At 31.4% G+C, this 20,050-nt stretch overlaps 1 protein-coding gene across 1 annotated transcript in view; it reads right to left on the reverse strand.

The window, feature by feature from the left end:
* The window catches only part of LOC149411093 (MFS-type transporter SLC18B1-like), a 39,963-nt gene extending 21,752 nt beyond the window's left edge, over positions 1-18,211 (reverse strand). Inside the window, exon 1 of the mRNA XM_089647700.1 lies at positions 17,553-18,211. Coding sequence (XP_089503826.1) covers positions 17,553-17,663 — 111 coding nt within the window. The 5' untranslated portion in view covers positions 17,664-18,211. The remainder of the gene's footprint in view (positions 1-17,552) is intronic.
* Between the last annotated feature and the right edge of the window lie 1,839 nt (positions 18,212-20,050).

A 20,050-nucleotide genomic window follows, 5' to 3' on the forward strand; every position in this document is an offset into this window, starting at 1 on the left:
CTGCCAATAATTATTTCGTTAGCTTTCTAACTCAAAGGCCTCATACACTATGTGTCGTATTGTATCATGTTACTGCTGCCACTACCTAGCATTTACATATAAACTTTACATTTCTTATTAACTAATTTAAGTCTGTATAACTTAGGAGAAGGAATATTCTTATTTTTGTACTATTTACTTGCTGTTATAATATGTCAAATGGATACGGTTATATGTATTTTTACTATTACTTTTGTGAACTTGCAATCTTCAGAATATTATTTTTTATGAACTATGTATGTAAAAGCCTAATGGGCGTATAAATAAATAAATAAATACACACAAATTATTTTATTATTATTAAAAATACAGATATTTCGATTGGTTACAGAAGATTTTCAGCGCCATTAGAGAAAGTGAGAATGCGAAGATACCAACACATAAATATATGAAAGACAACCTAAAAGCAGTAGATCGTGTCATGCAGTAATCCGTGTTATAATATAAGTGAGTAAGCGTCCATTTTTACCCAAATATGTCGAATATATAATAAAAGAAGATAAAAGAGAGTGTGCTGAAGTAGACATTTTCATCGATAATTTATACGGATTCAGAAACAATTTTCTTATTTTTTTTATTACATTAATTAACCAAGTTTAATTACATTAATTAAACTTGGTTGATACTATCACTAATTACAGACAAACACAACATTGATGAACACAACACTGTAAGTAAAGAATAATGTACATTAGGGTGTCCCAAAAAAATTAAAGTTGTTATTTTTGAACGAATACCCTCTAATTTTGTTTTAATAATAACAAAACACTTATAAAATTTTTTTCGTTTACTTTGGACAACTGCAACCCGTGCCGACTTGCATCGAAAGATGTCAGTACTTGTTCATTAAGACGCCAGCGAGCAAACGTGTTGATGAGCTTGTAGTAACTTGCCATTTTGTTAGTAAACGAAAATCACTCGTTCAGGCAAGATGTTGTTAGATTTACGCACTTCTAAAAAGAGTATATTTTTAATAGGAGTCGTAAAACACCAAATATCGGGTTCTAAACTGCCATATAATGGACAAGTTCTTGAAGTTTTGTTCTACAATATCCGGAAAGGGAAATTAACTGTCAATATATACCAAATATAGCCATAGTTGGTATTAAAAACTGTGTTTGAAGTAAAAATCAGTCATGTGACTACAAGCCCTGACATACCACTCTTCAAAAAGTTTCGAGATAACTGTAAAAATGTTGATCCCGATAAAATTCAGTGCTACAGAGAAAATCTCACATTGCACCTAACCGCTTCCGAAATCGATGATTTGCTTGACTTTTACCGTACTGCACTGACAACAAAAATACTTAGAGATGACTATTGAGAGTTTTTAGAGCTCTGTGTGATAGTTTTGGGAGAAGATACGGCGAGACAATTTAAGATTCGGCCTTCAGGTGCTCGATGGATGGCAAAGGCGCTTCATTCATTGAAAATATCAATAATTTGTGCGCAATTTAAAATTACCGGTAAGGATAAGGCGGCAATTTTATACGTTTGCCTGTCCATAGTAATATCCTATATCAAGCCATGGTTACAATGTATTATAGCAGTTAAAGCACCTTACCAGGACTTGTGCGTTTTGAAATCGATGAAGGCTTAAGAAAAAATTGATGAAAACATCTCAATGGCAACTTTATTTCTGTTCAGTAAGCAGTTATCGTATTTGACCGATGAAGGATCTATTTAATCGCTGTTTGACGACGCTGTGGATCAAATAACTAAAATAAAAATGCTCGAAATATCAAAAAAAATAATTTGTCAACCCTTGACAAACGTTACATCCCATCGAAGGAAGATCTTGATGGTAAATTGTATGGTAAGTTTATTAAGTAGTTTAAATTATGTTTTGTATTGAGGTTTTTGTTCATATCATAATTTAGTGACTTTTGTTTCAGAGAAAAATATTTACGACTTCATTTCATCAAGAACAAGTATTTGTTTGATCGTCTGAAAACAGATGCCAGTTTTCTTAACGAATTCCCTACGATGTGGTCAAATAATGCTTCGTATCAAGAAGTCAGAAAGAAGGTGTCACTGCTGAGGGTAGTGAATGATACAGTTCAAAGAACTGTTAAGTTAATGAAAGATTTTCATGGCTTAATATCACGGTCGAAGAGGAACAAAAATAATTTTTGTTACGATGCGTTCAGGAACACCGGAAGATTTATCCTGACTGTAAAAAACAAACTATGAAGAAAAAATTTAATCAATAAACCATTTTTAAATATAAAATACTACATAATTGAACATTTGTGCATTTTTAAATTTTATTTATCCGACAAAAATGAAAGTTGAAAATCCTTCCATATTAACTCTGTACCATATGTTTGGCATCAAGGCACGGGTTGCCGGTGTTTAATCAAAATAATATTTATTATATGAGTTATTGGGATCAAATGAAATAAAATAAGAGGGTATGCATATTTAAATTCATGAAAAAAAAAACTTCCTTATGTCCTGGGACACCCTAATGTACACGTATGCACCTACATGCATACATGTATACACACATACATACACTTACATATATATTTCATAACAGTTAATTTTATTATTTAATGTTCTACTAATATATTGCGCTAGTTATATTATGTATTAGTTTTGTCCCTATTTCTGTCTCTCTTTGTACTATTTGTCATTTGAGTTAGCTTATATACATATATAAGTTATAAATATATATTTATATGTATCTTTATGTATTAATCTTTATTTAAACATATGCAAGTATCCTATGGCTGAGTAGATGTTTATTATTGTATGTACATATTTGTACATTAACTTAGTTTTTTATAACTGGATTGTTCTCACTGAAGTGAAATATCAAATACGTAAATAAAATATTAAATTAATAAACGCAGAAGAAGCTTTTCTCCATCCTTTAAGCTTTCGATACATTACGTAGCGTTGGTAAATTAGTTTTAACGTTTTGTCTTATATGTAGTGTTGTTGTAATTCCGTTTTTACTTTATGTTACTCTTACGTTTTACTAATATTGCTTCTTATTTAGTTTTCTTTTTTTTAAATTATTTCTAAATATTTTCTCATTATACTTGTTATACACGATTTTACAATTGTGTATTTTGTACCTACTTTAAAATGGATTACATCTATTTACTGTCAGTATCTCCTGTATAATACAGATATTATCATATGTACACTGCATCATGTATTACTTCTATGTAAAAGCCTTTTTAGGCGTATATATAAATAAATAAATAATTAGTGCGTGGCATATACGTATTATACAAGTATGTCGGGAGACAGACTACGCTATAATCTTTCTCAGATGATGGGGTCAGATTTCTTCATTTCTCTGTATGGGATCTGTCACTTTGACAGATGACAGCCGCGTAATTGCCGCGCTCCGTAATTTGTCGCATAATTTCAAATATAGCCTGGCTAGCAGATCACGGCGCATATCGTCGCCACGCCCACACTTATAAAACATTATCTTTTTAGGTGTGATAGGTCTGTACGGGATTGTATGGCGAGTAATATGGAGTTATATAAAACGCTTTGAATCTGTAGCGTAATCTGTCGTCCCGTTTATTGAGACTTGCAGACCCGATATTTTTCGCATTATCTATCTATACAGGGTGTATCGGCACTAACCCGACAAACTTTAACCAGCTATTCCTTAGCACATTTGGAGTAAAAAATGTTATGGGCACTTTGCTGTCCGGTAGCATTTTTTTTTTCAATTAAAAAAAAAAAAAAAAAAAAAATTCCACACTACATCACTGTCATTGGCATTGTGTTTCGTGTTCAACAGCTGTTATAAGCAAGTATGTCAAAAAGCGTCTTCGCTCTTTCCCACACACTAAATAATAATAGTTAAAAATGAGACAAATGGTGCCGTGCCATTTCGTTTTCATTTTGCCGTGATTGTAAAAGTGCGCCAATATAGGTACACACGTGCATTATTCAACGGAATTCGAATAAAATATTTGCCAGATGGGTTTTCAAACTTTGACAAAGGATAAAAGAGTGGTGACATGTGGTGAAAATATGAATAGTAAAATAAAAAAAACGTCACCGGACAGCAAAGTGCACATAAGATTTTTTACTCCAAATATGCTAAGGAATAGCTGGTTAAAGTTTGTCGGGTACGTGCCGATACACCCTGTATAAAGTTTGTCGGGTACGTGCCGATACACCCTGTATAAATAAAAATGTTCGTTTGTTCAAAATCTTAAATCTTGAAATTTGAAACAATGTTGCATTTGAATACCTATATTATAAAGATGTCACCTGTGACAGGTAAAAACATGTTTAAAAAAAACAACGTCACCTGTTGGACGTATAAGCAACAAGCGCTATTGTTTCTCTATCTGCATAAACAGACTGAACCATAGCAACGCGTGGCGGGGTTCATTTTAATTATTTCTGATGAACGTATTACTAAAATCTGAAATGTTTCTTGAAGGATCCCTCGGGAAGTAACTAATTCATCGTCTAGAAAAATAAAATCTGACGCTCATCGCTAATTTTATACTTGAAAAACGTTTTATAAAATTTTAAAACCGTTTTAAATAAAATATTTTAATGGTTAGGTCCTGTTTTTATTAATCGTAAATATAAATAACTTACATCCGTGGAGATCCCTCTAGAAACTTTTGAGATTTTAGTAATACGTTCATCAGAAATAATTGAAATGTGAACGTCAAGCAAACCCCCGATATTAGAGTCTAATGTCGCCTTAAATAATACCACAACACGTGCAAATCAAAATAATCACTTTCTCCGTCGCTTATTTTGATAATATCACGACGGTAACGGCAATGGTACGGCAATTAAACATTGAAAGAATCCATCGCAATCTCCTTAATGGCAAGTCTTTGACCTCTCGATAACAGATGACTCTTAATTTTATTACATTAGTATCAATACATGCGAAGTTATTCCACGAGTATATTCCAACTCTTCCAATTCTTAATTGCTATTTATGAATGCGTTGACGCATAACTTCGTAACGTTTTTAGTTCCCTAGGAAACAGGAGGTTGGAATATTGTGTTTCAAGTGTCATTTATTTATGTTTTATTTTTAAATACATCTCTTTGAATTTCACTGTTGTTTTCGATAATGAATTAAATTAACCCACTTCCCGACATCCGATCGAGCTTAAACTCGGCATATAGACTCGTTGTCGATGACGATGCATTCTGTCAACTTTTAGTAGCAATCACGTGGATATATACGCATTTCTCTGAAATCGGATGACATTACAGCAGTTAATATAAGAAATAAATGTCAGTCCTACCCGATCGGCTTGTGGCGAGATTGGTAGAGTTGTTGGCTCCAGTTCCTGGGTAGGATGGTTCAATAGTCAGTCAAACCATTTTTTTAGTTTGATATTATAGATGTATTACAGAAAAAAAAACTAGTTTTTTGCGGGTCGATTTTTCAATTTTTTAGAAACGAACTTCGGGTATGTGATGACACATTGTCAGGCAAAAGACCTGAGGAATATAGATATCCTGACTCTAAACGCTTTGAAATGAATAAAATAAATTCGCATATAGTATGGTTGTAGTATTCTAAAGTTAGTATTTCTAAGAAAAGTTTAAGGTCATCAGCAAAGAGAAGAAACCTAATGAAATGTCGTTAATAAATATGGAAAAGAGGAGTGGGCCTAAATCACTGCCTTGGGGTACCCGCGATGATGAAAAAATGTATTGATTGGAATACTCTGTGAGACATACACTGCTTCCTGTCTGCGAAATAGCTAGCAAAAAAGGTAAGCAGCAATTTTGGAGAATCCTATTATAGCCAGTTTATATAGTAAAACGTCGTGATTTTACGTAGTGGTATATAGTAGGTACTTATTGAAAGAAGAAGATGAATAGACAGGCCCGGATTGACCAAAGAGCAAGTCGGGCATATGCCCGATGGGGCGGTACTGAACCGCCGGCCGCTGGGTGGCACTTCTTTATAGTTAAAAGATTTTGTGTAATATTTTCAAAATGATGTGTTTTAGGATGTAAGTTGTGAAAGATGTGGAAGTTTTAAAAGTTTCAGTATCGCCCTAAAGGTACATATTATGTTTACAGCGATTTTTCGGGTAGTATGCCGTGTTACGCTACCTCCTTCTTTAGCACAACACGGCATTTTACCCCAAAAACAAAACACTATAATACTTTTGGTCGTGAAAATCTCAAATCATACATATTTTGTTTATTTATTTATTTATTTATTTACGGTACAAGTAAATAGGAGTAAATCATTTTTACTTTTTAAAATACGATACATTAATTATATAATGTAGAGATACTAAGATTCAAATTAACAGAAAATACGATGTGGCTATTTTTTTTAATGTTAACTTAATAATAACTGTTTTTAAAAAATATGTGAAGATCCTTTCGGTTGGTTATTACAGTGAAATGAAAAAAACAATCTGCAAAAAGTTTCTACATACGAAAATCTAGGTACTTACCTCATTTTTTATAACTTTTCCGGGCCGTTTTCAAGTTCCAGTTCGGACCTGTCTGTGTAACATTGTAAAAATAAAAAAGAACCCTGTCAAAAGCTATAGCTCTAACAAAAAAAATTGCCACACTGAAAAGCCAAACATCAAGCTACTCTCGCCGCCATTTAGTTCAGGGCCGAGGCTATTTCTACATTTTGTTGTTACAAGTTGTTATTAATTGACATTTTCAAAACGTTAATTGACACCAAGAACATGTTTATTCAGGTCAAGACCCGGGAAACATCAAAAAGATTGCTCGAGACAAAATGACAACCATTAAACTATGTTTCTCACAAAAATAAAACTAAAAATACGCCTTAGAAACAGCGACATGACTATTGATTAACAAATTGTAATCATAAAACGTATGAATTAATAGATTATAATTTATAATACATTAAAAAATGACAAACATCAAACTGTCGACTAATTAACTATTGACATTATTCAAATGACGTGGACAAATTTTAAAATGTATCTAGTTAAGTTTGGATTGAACCAGTAATTTCATCTGTGACCTATGTTTTGACCAGGTCATTTGGTATCGATAGTTATCATGTCAAATGTTAACAAGGTACAACATTAAAAAATGAAATTTAGAGTAGTGTTGCATAATGCAATATCAAAGGTGATAATTTATCGTTCGAGAACAATCAAGCAAGAAAAATAACTTAATTGTTAATGAGTTTTCGGTTTTGTACGTTGATCAATAATTTTCGAAATAAAATATTATTAAAATTCAAACAGCATGAAATTTAAAATATGTTTTCTGGTGCAAATCAGATTCGAACCCGGAAATACCGCTTGCCGGGCTGACGTTATAAAAGTCAATACTTTCCTAGTAATGTAGAAATTTCCAAAATCCTCGTAAACTACGGGGTTTTCCAATAAGAGGTGTTATTTTGAAAAACCCGCTATTTCGGTAGATGTTACTTTTGAAGCTGTCATTTTTTGACATTTGACAAGTAGAAACTACGCAATTAATAAAAATGGAACGATAAATGCTTCAACAACGCGTTGAAATTATTAAAATTCACTTGAGTGAATCAAATGAAAATCATCTTGAGTGATGAGGCCCATTTCCACCTCGGTGGCTTCGTCAAAAAGTAAAATTGTCGCATCCGGGGCTCGGAAAACCCAAGAGTTATTGTTGAAAAGCCTCTCTATCTTCAACGTGTGACTTTTTGGTGCGGTTTATGGTCCGGCGGAGTCATTGGACCTTACTTTTTCGAAAATGAGGCTGGAGCAACAGTTACAGTGAATGGATAGTTATCGAGAGATGATTAATGATTTTTTATGGTCGGAATTGGATGGTATTGATCTGGACAACGTTTACTTTCAACAAGACGGCGTACGTGCCACACAAGCAACGAAACCATTGATCTTTTACGATTGAATATCAAAATAACACCTCTTATTGGAAAACCTGTATTAGATTCGTGTTTGAAAATAGCTGAAACGATACGAATCATTTCAACAAATTATATTCTATCGTAGACAAACAAATACAGGGTAATTGAAAAGCATTTAAAGAAAATTGGCAACGAAATTTCCTTCAAGAAAGGCATGCAAATACAATTCGGTGATTCAAACCAATATTGTATTTGTATGTCTCTCTTGAAAGTATTGAGTTTTTTCAAATATACGTATTCATAAGACGTATGTACACGCGTAAACAAATAATTATTATTAAAATTTCGAAAAAGTGTATTTTAAACAAATTAAAAAATTGCGTTATCCACGAAAGAGTAGATTATGGATAATTTTAAGTTTAAGGTTAAACGCAACGCTCGTTGTATTCTACGTGTTCACAGATGGTGTTAATTAATTAATTTTGTTTAAATACGCTTTTGCAAGGTATTGCTTTACAATATTAAGACAAATCATTTGTTTGCGCCCGTATATACGCAATATGAATATGAATCAATAGTTTTGTTCGTTTAAAGACTTAATTCTTTCGAGAAAGGCACACAAATACAATATTTTACCGATGATTCAATCCAATATTGTATTTGTATGCCTTTCTCGATAAAATTGAGTTTTGATATAGACAAAACTATTTATTCATATTCATATTGCGTATATGAGGGCGCAAACAAATAATTTGTCTTAATACTGTAAATCAATACCTTGCAAAAGCGTATTTAAACAAAATTAATTAATTAACGCCATCTGTGAACACGTAGAATACAACGAGCGTTGCGTTTAACCTTAACATTAAAAAAGGTAAAGTGGGTTGTAATCTACGCGTTCATAGATGGCGTTAATTGAATTATTTTATTGAAATACACTTTTGCAAATTATGCTTTACAATATTAAGGCGAAGCACTAGGTATATCGACATTTTTAGCATCAATGAAGCTTTCTTTACAAAGCAAGCTCTATTATCACTGGAATAGTTGATGTACACACTGTTAATATTAATCTAAGACTTATTACAAAAATATTTTAAAAACGCATTGAAATTAACAATTTCGTAATGTTTTTGAAATGAATAGACAGAATTGAATTGAATTTAAATATTTGTGCAAGAACTTAAAAATAAAATAAATCACTTATGGTGATGTTTATTTCTTGCATAAATCAAAACTGATCGGGAATTTAAACCCAATCGCCTTCTATGTAAGGAGTGTTCTTGTTAGCAGTCTGATTCCAAATGTTAGACGACGTAGTGCATCGCCTTAAGAGGAAGCTACAAGCCAAAAATGTGTATATTCTTGGTATACCTTATATTGTAGGTAAAAGCCATTGAAATCGCTTGACAAACGGTTTCTAGAAACTTAAAAGCACAAAACTGGTTTTATTTATTTTATAAAGAATTTTATAAGAAAGCAAAAAAGTTAATCAAGTGAAACTATCACAGATAATCTTAGCTATAATTCTGTATTTTTAAAAGTTGTTTTCTTTACGCGTTCATACATTTCTATTGATTTTTTTTTTTTTAGTAGTTTACATTTATATTTTTTATTGAGTAATTATTATTTTATTTGTATTCTACTCAAGCAAAACGATAGGAAAACCTTCAATTTATCTAAAGTATATTTTTTAGTATTCATATTGTACACCAATTCGTTATAGATTAATCAAAGTAGTGATTTAGCATTAAACTTCGCCTTAAGAAGAATTATTTGTTTGCGCCCGTACTTACGTGTTCTTTTAAGAAAGGCATACCAATAAAATACTGAAAGTCACTCAGATTAAGCAAAAAAAATAAATTTAATTAATTTGTCTAATTTCACAATTCACTAATTAAAAATAATATATAGTATATTTGAAGCAAGTTCCAGAGTGAAATATTTTCTCAGTATCGCCCTGTTGTTAGACCAACCGCCATTCAGAATTGAAAAGTGGCTTTGGCCGTGTTTGGTGAACAGATCTGAATAGCCAGGTACTTCCGTACCTTCCTCCTCCCCATCTCATTCTCCTCGTAAACTTCTGTCTTACAACATACCCCAATTGGGGACGGTTGGATTCTGTTGCGACTGGGTTTTTAAAGATTAAATAAAAATAAAATAAAATGAACACAATACATGGTGGATATAATGTTGCATTTTGTAAAGAAAAAAATGTGAAAAGAGAAAGACAAAACTCAGAAACCAGTTTTTTCAAAATTGCAGTGGCGTAAAAATAATATTATAATTTCTTAATACATTATTTGCAAGTGAACAATAAGACAAGTATAAAATTTAAAATATATGCAATCATTCCTATGCCAAGCTTATAAATAATTATACTATGCTACATAAAAATATCATTCAGGTATATCATAAACATAGGTAAACTTATATTAAATATATCGATATTTGAGATGAATTTGTTTCCAAGTATGTGAAAGCGAGAAATCGGTGCATGTATGTGGTAGTTAGTTCCGACATTGTTATTGCAGAATAATATATTTTGCCTAGTTGCTCTTATTTGGTACTTTGAAGTCGATGAAGTGCAGGAGTTTACAACAGTCGACATTTTTTTTTATGGAATGCATTTTAAGGACGGTATGTTTCAAAGAATTTTAACAATTCATCAAATTTAAAGGAAAAAATTCGGTTTATGGGCGAAATTCCTAAAAAATAAAACTAGTTATTTTTATACTAACTTTGGGCCGGGGAATACGAATCTGGAAGAATTAGGTTGCGGCAAGCAATATTAATTGAAATACACGACTTTAAAATTTTAGGAAATTTTTAAGTCGTGTATTTCAGTTTATATTGCTTGCCCCAACCTAATTCTTTCGGATCCGGATTCCCCGGCCCAAAGTTAGTATAAAGATGTATAAAGATAACTAGTTTAGTAAGCAATATAAACTGAAATACACGACTTAAAAATTTCCTAAAATTTTAAAGTCGTGTATTTCAGTTAATATTGCTTGCCGCAACCTAATTCTTCCAGATTCGTATTCCCCGGCCCAAAGTTAGTATAAAAATAACTAGTTTTATTTTTTAGGAATTTCGCCCATAAACCGAAGTTTACCCAATTTAAAAGTTGATTTTCAAGTTCTGTGAAGGTTCCATTCAAGTTCTGTTATTATTTCAGTTTTGTGAAACAACTGACCAATAATGATATAATAACAAAATTTGAGTACAACCTCCATCGAAGACATATGATGAACTGTTCAAGTTCATCAAATTTTGACGTTCATTTTCGGGTTCTGTTAAAGTCCTATTCAAGTTCATTTATTATATCATTATAGGCTAATTGCTTGACAGAACTGAAATAATAACAGAACTTGAAAAAATCTTTCACAGAATTTGAAAATTTACTTTGAAATTTAAAGAATTGTTCAAATTCTCTGAAATCACTTGTCCTAAGTGTATTCAGTGAGGATTTTTTTGTGTAAATAGATAATTTTAATTTTTAAAATAGAAAGAACAAATTAAAGACTTTAAATAAAATAAAACATATTTTAATTTAAATACTAATGTTGGAAGTCTGTTAATTTAATGACTGGTTAGTAGTTGAGTGGACAAACGTGTCAGGTTCCCCACCAGGTGTCGTGGGTTCAATTCCAATATTCCAATCCTAATTCCGACAGATACGCATTTCTCTAAAATTGAAAGACATTACGGCGGTTAATATACGAAATAAATGTTGGTCCTACCCAAAATATAGATTAATTACAGTAAAGGAATTGTTTTTTAACGGAGCGATTTTTTTTCTAACGACGGAGTTTCATATAATTACCGTTTCGGCTCTACAAATGTATGGAGATTATCTTCAAAACTGACATATATTTTTAATTTTTTTAAGAGCTTAAAAGCTTAAAATGTTCAAGGAAGGTATGTTATATATCGGTAAAAATTCGAATTCGAATTAATAACAACGTTACATTAAAATTTTTGTTATTCACCCCAATCTTGTGTTGTTGGCGTGAAAACTGAAATCTCTGCTAACTAATGTATCAATAAATATATTTATTAAAGTGATTACTTTAGTTGGCCATCCCTGAAGGCCAGACCAGAAGTAATAATTTTGACCTTAGTTCCAATAAAACATAAACAGTAGATAACAAAATTAATGTGTTTGATATGAAGCTGTTAGAATAGTTGTTTCATTATTGGTTATTGGTTTATTTATTTATGCCAACATCGGCTAAATACTTTAGAATTAGTTTTTTTTATATTTTATATGAATACCGGACGAGTGTCTCAACTGCTTCCAACCTTCTGGAGCATGTGAGACTATGGCATCCCCAATCGGGGCTTATAATCAGTGGCGTTGCTATAACATTCACATGCGGGGGGTTCGACCCTGGTAGGGGAGGGGGCTGGAAAAATTATTTAAACTTTATGGGACCTCTACTTACATCATATATAAGTGTGTATACTTTTGAATACACACTAAACGGCACACACATCAATGAAGTAAAATATATCAGGGATCTTGGGGTAACACTGGATGTTAAATTAAACTTTATCCAACACACTGATGACATCATTAACAAAGCCAATAAAATGCTGGGATTTATAATTCGCATAACAAAACCCTTCCACAACATAAACACTCTATATTCCCTTTACACCTCATATATTCGCCCGCACCTGGAACACTGTACACCGATCTGGACTCCTTTATACCAAGCCCATATCAAAAGAATAGAAAGAATTAAAAAAAAATTTAAACACAAAAATTATAAACCAAACTTATACTTTTCAAATTATACCGAATCCATTAAATTTCATAATTTTAACTCCCTCCAAACACGACGTCTAATTTTGTATCAAATCTTATTATTTAAAATTCTAAATATTGGTCTGGACTCACCAGAACTTACCAATTTAATAAATCTTCATATTTCGTCTAGATCAACCCGACAATCTGATTTATTTTATCTTCCCTCTTGTAGAACAAACATTCGAAAAAATTCCCCAATTCCTCGTAAATGTGCACAATATAATACAAAATTTTACAGCATTGACATTTTTGGTAATAACCTAAAGAAATATCGATATGAAGTAATGCGTACGATCGATTATTAATATGAGAGTGTGGAATGTATCGGCAGCATCTCCTAGCCTCTTCCTATTTTCCCCTTCCTCTCCCTTCCTTTAACACCAAATTAATTTTAAGATACTAAAACTTCATTTCTAATGCACTTTAATATAAGAAACTTCTGTGGCTTGACTTCAGTTAACTTGTATATTTATATCTATCATTGTATATTATATAAAAGCTGTTTGTTTCTTACAAAATAAATAAATAAATGTAGGTGATGGGGAAATGGAAGGCGGGGAAGTAGATATACGAGTATAAGTTTAAAAATAAAAATAAAAATTGATTCAAGTAACATAGTAGAATTTCGTATCAAGTTGAATTTATTATTATTACTGTGCATACATAATTTGGCGATTTTTTAATATACATTGGGGTATTTCATGAGGATGAAGTAAGCGGGTAAGGGAAGAAGTTAAGGAATAGGGTAATTGGTAAGTAGTACCTCTACCTACCTGCCCATTCAGATCTAGTCTCCAAACACAGCTATCATTTCAAGCAACATTTCGAACTAATGTGTTCAACGTTTCGAAACTGATATAGTCACTAAAATAAATAAGCTGATATGGTCACTAAACGAAATAAACTGATATGGTCACTAAACGAAATAAACTGATATAGTCACTAAGCGAAATAAACTGATAATGTCACTAAACGAAATAAACTGATATGGTCACTAAACGAAATAAACTGATATAGTCACTAAGCGAAATAAACTGATAATGTCACTAAACGAAATAAACTGATATGGTCACTAAACGAAATAAACTGATATAGTCACTAAGCGAAATAAACTGATAATGTCACTAAACGAAATAAACTGATATGGTCACTAAACGAAATAAACTGATATGGTCACTAAACGAAATAAACTGATATAGTCACTAAGCGAAATAAACTGATAATGTCACTAAACGAAATAAACTGATATGGTCACTAAACGAAATAAACTGATATGGTCACTAAACGAAATAAACTGATATAGTCACTAAGCGAAATAAACTGATAATGTTACTAAACGAAATAAACTGATATGATCACTTAACTAAATAAACTGACGTGGTCAGTAAACGAAATAAACTCAAGTCTTTTAAAATTTGATACGATTTTTTTACTTTATTTGAAATCTACACAATTACACAAACCAGTTGTTTAGAGATCTAAATAATGTTTATTTATTTATTTTGGTACAATATTTTACATTCCATAGTACAATCCAGTAATCTTGGCCTCACACATAATACAAACAAATATACATAATAAATTTAAAGAAAATATGTATAATATTGGTGAAGAAATAAAAACATAAGATTAAGATAATTTAATATAATTTAACAAAAATTTAGATTTAAAATTAAAGTAAAATAAAATTAAAATAAAATTAAAGAAACTTAAAATCGCTATATTTATATTATTTTGATGTTTGGTAATAAGTTGGGTTTTCAAGCGATAGATGGCACCAGTCATAAAGCTTACTCCAGAGTCCGACAGATGTCGCTAGAGTGTATCAATTGCCTGTGGGATATTATTGACAAGACAACAAGCTTCTAGAAACAGAGAATTACCAACCCTCGGATAATGAACAGTGTTGCTAAGTCCAGACTTATTTATTGTAACGTAAATAAACGCAATTATATTAAAAGAACCTTTTACTTCTCACAAGAGTTCCCAACACTAAATATGCAAGAAAAGCAGAGATATAACAATTATATGTTGTGTGTTTGTGAGTGATATGTGTTTTATATTGGTTTTGTGTGTTACGTGTAGGTTTTATTATTTTATGTTATGAAATTTTGGTAATATCGTATTTTTGGTTCTGTAATCCATTTTGTAAATTTATGTCTCACATGGTATTGGTAGTGTCTTTATCCAAAGCATGTATTTACCTTCCGAGTTTTTTGTATGTTTTCTTTATACTCTTGTCTAACAGGTCTGTTAATGATATTTTGTGTATATTGAAATTTTTGTTTTTGGTCAAAAATGTAGTTTAGTAGTGTTTCGACATATAATTGGCGTATATTTAGTAAGTCACAACTGTTGAATATTTGGTCTGTATCAGTCAGTATATTTTTTTTTTTTACTTTAAGATCGTTTTCTGTGCGATTTCTATGTAATCATCAAGCAATAATTCCATATTCTATTATTGATTGGCAAAGTGAAAAATATATTGTTTTCTCATGTTTACGAAAATGTGTATTGTTTTGAGGAGTTTATTTGTGATTTTTTTGATGTGATGTATCCATCTAGGGTTATGGTAAATTACGATTCCTAGATACTTTAAATATATGGTATATACAGAGAGGTAATTCTTCCTAATATTATGGTAGCAGCTTCGTAATTCGACCGTTTGTTAGATTTCAGTTTCAAAAGTTCAATTATTTGTATGAAAAAAAATGTACCTACTTTTGAAAAAGTTGATAGTTTTTTATAATATTTTTTTTAAATAAAAATTTGGTTGTCTACTTGAATAAATAAATGAAATGGAATCATGGAAGTGGAAATTTACCCACTTCCAGATATCCGATCGAGGTGAAACTCGGTAGATATATTTGATGTCTGACTGCATTTATATTTAAACTATATTTAAAATTTGACAGCAGTTAATATACGAAGTAAATGTCGGTCCTATCGAGTTGGGATTTGGCTTATGTGTTAACGCCATTAAAAGTGTTCACTTATTTTAGTCAGTTAAACCAAAAAAAAATCAAAGTGATATTTTTAAAGATCACAGCAGTTAAGAGCCAGTTCGTGGTGGTCCAACCCCAGTCAAAAAAAATGAAATCGGCTACTAGCCAGCACAAGAGATGACGCAACAAGGTCGAAAATTGAAAATCAATCGATGTATTTTAGTAAAAAAAAACATGGGTTGATTTCTTACTTCTATCGTCGTGTGGAGATTCGCCTCCCGAAATTGATTCACTTTGCCCCCGGACACCCTGTATACACCATAGATTTATGTAGTTCAAATTGTACCAATCTGGAGATGCTCGTCATAAGATTAATTTGAAGTAGTAAGTGTTCAAAGATGGTTTGAAATAGACATATGACATATGTAAATACAAATAATGTTAGAGGGAGCGCGCTAATATTAAAAAATGATAGTGATTAAGCAAAAATGGTGAAAATATTTAATAAAACACGACTCGTTTGAAATACAGCAAAAATCTCTCGACAAATGCTCAAGTGGCATTTAAAGATACACTGTGAATTTTTTCATGCTTATAACATATTAAATAACAGAAAAAACGTGTTTTTAATAATTTTCGGAGCTTGCTTTGTGATTTTTTTCTATCGAGGGTATTTCATATAATTAACGTTTCAGCATAACAAATGTATAGATATTATCTTCAAAAATAACTTTTTTTTGGAACTTAAATCTTGAAAATTTAACGAGATCTCCCACAAAACAGTGAGAGAAAGTTATAAACGTATTTTAACCCATAAGAAACCATTTCCAAGTGGTTACTGCCTACAGTTCTAAAAAAACTTAAAAGACATATCACCAAAAGTCTATTTCAATAGTTTCTGGAAACATTTGGAAACCCACTAGATCAGAGGTTCCCAAAGTGGTCTATATGGACCCCCAGGGGGTCGATATCGGCATGCTGGGGGTCCATGTCAGCGAGGAAAAAAATTGGGGGTCCACGAGATTCAAATGGGGGTACATACGAGCGGAACCCCATTTACCTCAAGTCAACTTTTAGTAGGTCCGTAAATTACACAATACACCTAACACAAATATAATAGACTGAGAAATTACTTATTTGGTATTTGTATTTTTATATTTCGTAGAGTTGTTAATTGAGGTATATAAATAGAGTCTACGTTCCTTTTCTGTCAGAATTAATATATTCAATCAAAACATTGCACATTGGAAGCCGCGAATTTTCCCAGCTCCCCAACTTGTTTTTGAAAAACGTCCAGGGTAATAATGACGTTCAACATTTAAATGCACTTCACATAGACTTCAAAACTAAGTTTGAGGACATTTTGACAGTGGAAATGCAACGTTGAAGAATCGGATATCATGTGACAAGAAGAACTGACCGGAATAAGGACTGACAAAGAACTTAAGGGGCAGTTCTGTAGGGCTAGCTACAGAACGGAATTCCAGTTGTTTATCTTGCTTCATTTTCATTTGGTGTAATACCTCACAAGGGCGCCCCTGTCTGCACAATGTAAACAGAGCAACTATACCGCCACCAGGCAAGGGAAGGGAATATTTTTACTAAAAAAATTAATGATTATCACATGGGACGTTAATAGTTTTAGGAAAATTCAATATTCGGCAGGCAGAGGGTCTACGGAAAAAAATACTTGGCAAGTGGTCTACTGGGAAAAAAAGTTTGGGAACCTCTGCACTAGATGATTAAATATAAATAATTAATTATTTCTACAAATTGACCAGTTTGGCCGCAATAACAATATGTTATATGCTTTTAGTAAATAGTAGATAAAAGTAACAAATATCACATGCAAATAAGATCCAATATGTTATTTATATAAAAGTAACAAATATCACACGCAAATAAGATACAATAAGTTATTTATATTTACCTCGTGCGGATAAAATGGCGCTTGCAATGAAACACAGATAGCGTTGCAGAAATCTGCAATGGACATTGCAATGATGGTCATCCATTGCCGTTTTGTAAAATTGAAACCCATTTTAAAATTACTTCAACAATAACTTTATATTAATTTATATTTATATTAATCACAGAATTATATTTTTAAACTATCTAATACAAAACATATTTTAATTAATGAAATTAAAAATCTAACAATTGTTAATTTTTTCTTGCTATCATTTTTAGCCACTTATTTTGAATCTCATTGTCTTTTTGATATTTTATTAAATTATCGATTCATGGTAATTTTTTATTATTATTAATTAATGTTCACTTATTGCAGAATTAGCACACTAAATATTGTAGATTTTTTTTTCAATAAACCGTGGTCTATTTCAAGCAATGTAGATCAGTTGACTTCACAACACTTTATGATTTGATGTTCAAAATTCGTTATCAGTGCTTTTATTATTCCGAAAACGATAAAATTAGTAAATAAACTACGTCAAAGTGCACCACACAATGTCAATAATTCTTTTGATTTTATGGCAAAATAATATTTGTTTAAATTTAGATATAATGTCAGCAGGATTGGTAGTTTTATAATTATTGTAAACAAATAATAGGTCTTGCCTATACGACGCGAGTTTTTGCACTGATGTGATTATTCCAGTAGTGTGCGCGTTATTTTGACCCCAGGGGTCACTAACATACAAATAAGTAAGGGTGTCAAAAGATACTAAACTTGTAGTTTATTTATTTAGGGCACATGAACGCTATTTAGATAAAGTGTTTGTATTTGCAGAAAGATGATTCGCATAATATTAGAAATAAATTAAGAAACATAATCTTAATATTAAATCTTTGCGATTCTTTCAAGGATAAACGTTAACTTTCCGAAGAAATATAGCAGATTCGGTAATGTTATTTAAAAATATACATAATTTAATCGATAGTCCTGATCTTCTTCAACGCCTATTATTCCATGTTCCCAATCGCAACAGCAGACAGTCGCTTACTTTTAATCTCCCTCATTGTAAGACCAATTCCAAACAAAACTCATTTATCTACAGATCCACACATTCATTTAACTTAAATTATTACCATATTGACATTTTTAACTCGACTTTACGCGACATAAAACAAAAACTCAATAATCAATAAAACTCAAACTAGAAGTTCAATTCCTATATATTCCCGTCCTTTGCCTCTTAATCCTTATCCTATATTTCCCCCTCCTTCCCCCCCCACAATCTTTAATTTTAATATTTTCTAACTAAACAAGAAATTAATTTAAGAGAACATCTCTATGACATTGTACACCTTACCATTAACTATTCATCAGTGGAAAGTTCATAATTGGCATAATTAACTATATTATTATTGTATCATTGTATAATTAAAGATTTGCTGTCAACTTTTTCAAAAATGTATAAATAAATAAACAAATAAAGAAACCATCCTTTCACTTCGAATCGCCATTCCATTGTAAGAATATTATGTACTAAATACACAATTCGGCTGTCCTGAAACGGGAATCCTTCCCAGTTGGACAGACAAAGGTTCATTTTGTTATGTATTGTTTGTAATTTATATATATAAAATAAATAAATATCAGCCTTCGTATGTTTGCGCTCGATAAACTCGAAAAGTAGTAAAGCGATATCGCTGAAATTTTCAAAGTTTGTTGTTATTAGTGCCAGGAGTATTTAGAAAGTAGTTTGAATGGTAGTAGAAGTCGGGGACGCCCGAGAAAGACATTAGCAGTAGCGAAGCTATGCGGGGTCGATTAGTATTATATAATATATGAAGAAGAGTGTCTGTGGGCGAGAAGGATGAAATTTTGCACACCTGACCTTCAAAATAGGTCACTATTGACGTGAGATTTTGAAAAAACTACCCCAATTCCCTTTTCCCATCCCTTACAGTAGAATAAAATCAAGACAACGCCGGGCATTCCCGCTTTCCTTACATAAAAAAGAACAAATTTTATGAAAAGAGAGATTTTTTATTATTTTGAACCGTCAAAGTAAAAAGGAAGTTTAAAACAAAGAATTTTGTTATTTTATTAATTAATATATATATATATAATATATATATATATATATATAAATAAACAGATTAGATGATAGTATTGTCTCGGTTATTAGTTATTACCACCAAAGATAAGTACGAACAAATTTATAGACAGACGCAATGCTAACAGTCAAAAACGTGTTAAGAGGAAGCTACAAGGCAAAAATGTGTATATTCTTGGTATACCTTATTTTGTAGGTAATAGGCATTCAAATCGCTTGACAAACGCAGTCTAGAAACGTCCCTTTTCAAGCAAAAAACTGTTTTTTACTTATTTTATAAATAATTTTATAAGAAAGCAAAAAAGTTAATCAAGTAAAACTGTCGCAAATAATCTAAGCTATAATACTGTATTTTTTAAAAGTTGTTTCCTTTACGCGTTAGTACATTTCTATTGAAAAAATATAG

This window comes from Hesperophylax consimilis, chromosome 26, assembly GCF_061612785.1.
Source record: "Hesperophylax consimilis isolate HC1 chromosome 26, BYU_Hcon_1.0, whole genome shotgun sequence".
Classification (NCBI taxonomy): domain Eukaryota; kingdom Metazoa; phylum Arthropoda; class Insecta; order Trichoptera; family Limnephilidae; genus Hesperophylax; species Hesperophylax consimilis.